Source organism: Cariama cristata, unplaced genomic scaffold (assembly GCF_000690535.1).
Source record: "Cariama cristata isolate BGI_N322 unplaced genomic scaffold, ASM69053v1 scaffold13283, whole genome shotgun sequence".
Lineage (NCBI taxonomy): Eukaryota > Metazoa > Chordata > Aves > Cariamiformes > Cariamidae > Cariama > Cariama cristata.
The window spans coordinates 9848-12015 of record NW_009606727.1 but is presented as its reverse complement, the minus strand read 5'-3'; the positions used below and the strand labels follow the sequence as shown (position 1 = coordinate 12015).

The 2168-nt window shown below is 48.7% G+C and overlaps 1 protein-coding gene across 1 annotated transcript in view; it reads right to left on the bottom strand.

Moving 5' to 3' along the window:
• The window catches only part of LOC104158748 (16 kDa beta-galactoside-binding lectin), a 9477-nt gene extending 7525 nt beyond the window's left edge, over positions 1-1952 (bottom strand). Inside the window, exon 1 of the mRNA XM_009696477.1 lies at positions 1944-1952. Coding sequence (XP_009694779.1) covers positions 1944-1952 — 9 coding nt within the window. The remainder of the gene's footprint in view (positions 1-1943) is intronic.
• Between the last annotated feature and the right edge of the window lie 216 nt (positions 1953-2168).

Genomic DNA, 2168 nt, shown 5'->3' with positions numbered 1-2168 from the left:
CCTACATTGAAAGGGAAGGACCTCTCTTCCAGGTTAATTATAAATTAAGTTAATTATAAAGAACTTCTTGCACTATCTCAAAGTGATGAAAGGGGTTTGCTGATCCCATCAGTGGGATTTAAAGTATGTCTCATCATTTTATTTCCCTCATTAACACTGACCCAAGCTGACAATCCCTGTGTTTTTCTCATCTCTCAGTGGATTATATTTAACTAGAGCAAATTGTTAACTACCCAGGAGAACTGGGGCTTTGTTATTTTGGACTCATTTCACTTTGGCACCTTCCCCCAAACCTGAAGTTTGCAGATGGCAAACACCTCTCCTCAGAGTTTATTGCTTCATCTCAAAGGAGCTGTTTGCATTTGTTCCTCGTTGGAGGTCCCCCCTACTCTAAACTTAGGCACCCAGGTACATCTTTTCCTCCTCTTTGCAGCTCACCAGACAGCAGGGAGACTAATCTCTCCTCCAAAGTCACTATGCTTGCAAGAAAGCAGTAAAAAGCAGTGTGCTGCCCTGCTGCTGTATGCTGCCAGGCTGCTCCTCTTCCCATTTCTTACCAGAGTAGCGAGTGAGACACCTGTCACCTGGGACAGACCTGCCCGTGTTCCCCTGTGACACCATGCCCCAAGCAGCGAGACCGTGCCCTGAGGCTGGAGGCTGTAGCAGCTGCTGCAGCGTGAATCCATAGCAGAGCCCACAGGCTACTGACCCTTCAAGTGCATGTTTTCTAGAGGTCTGGCAACTCTGGCAGCTTTAAGTCTTTATTTTCTTAACAGCATTGTTGTTTACTTTACATCTATGACCGCATTGCAAACTTCTGCAACAGGGAACAGACCCTGGAACACTTTTCACTGGAATATCACAGTAGGATAGCAGCACTTCCCAAGCCTTATATATTCCTGTGGTCTAGCTCCAGACAAGCTGGGTTTGATTTGTAACTTGTGGTCAGCTGCAAGGGGACTTGTGGGTGGGGGGGAAAGATGGGGAACTATGCCTTTCACTGTCCTTAACCAGCTGAATAACATCTGTGCAGGCCTTGAAATTGTTTGCATGGTGTGCAAGAGGTAAGGAAAGCTAGAAGGGAGTGCATCTGCATTGCCCTCCAAGGTACTTGGGCAGTACAGCTGGTTAGCCGGGTCTGGACCCCGTGTGAGTGGAGCAAGAGGAGAAAGATTGCGAGTAACATAGGCTGTTCTGGTTAAAAATCAAGGGAGGGCTGTCTATGGAGAAGAGTCACCCCTGGAGCATGCCTTCTAGGGAGCTTTTGTCTTGAACTATGGTGACTGCACACAGGTTGGGGATCTAGCCTTTGTTTTGTTTCCTATTCACAAATCAGCTTTCGTCACTTAGTGCCATCCATAAAGTTAAAGCTCCCAGGTTTTGCTGAGAAACCTGTGATGCTCTTCTGAAAGGTTTGCCCCATTCCAGGCTAACGGACTGGATCTGTGTTGTCACAGTAGATGCATCAGGAAGCATTACTTCCTCCATTATTGTCCCTCCGACACAGGAATGGCTTCAGCAGGGCTGGAAGGCAGTGGCAGCACTGCACTAGTCAGGCTGAAATACCTTACGTAGTCCTGCTAAAGGCAGGAGAAGGGAGTGCAGGAGTTGGAGGTCCCTGGAGCAGATCTGGCACCTTCCAAGGCATCTGCAAATGCAAAAGCCATCTTTGGAAGGAGTGCATTCCCCAAACTGCTGCCCTGGCGCACGGTCATCTGCAGTAGAGGCCAGCATCACTTACCTGCTCTGCGACAGCGAGATGTGCTGTGCTGAGCTGGAGAGCTGCCTGCTCTGCCGGTGTGGAGAACCACAGGCCCGTTGGTGGTACCGTGACGCTGCCAGGACCGCGCATCCTCAAGTTGTCATGAGAGCTGCAGGGAAACTTGGGCAAGCGTAACCTGGATTGCTGGGAAGCACAGCAGTAGTGAAGTCACCCTTTCCACCTTCTCCATATATCAGACATGCACTGGCTATGGGTTCCCACCGTCCCCAGCAACTGACAAAGATAGTATCTGTTGGTCCTTTTATATTTTCTCCTTATGACTTTAAGGCTTGATTTTCCTTACATCACTCATTATGCAAAACCTGCAAGGCAGAGGTCTCCCTTGTACTGAAGGACTGTAACGCAGTTTCTTGTTTTGGAGCTTTACTCAAATCAATGGGGGGAA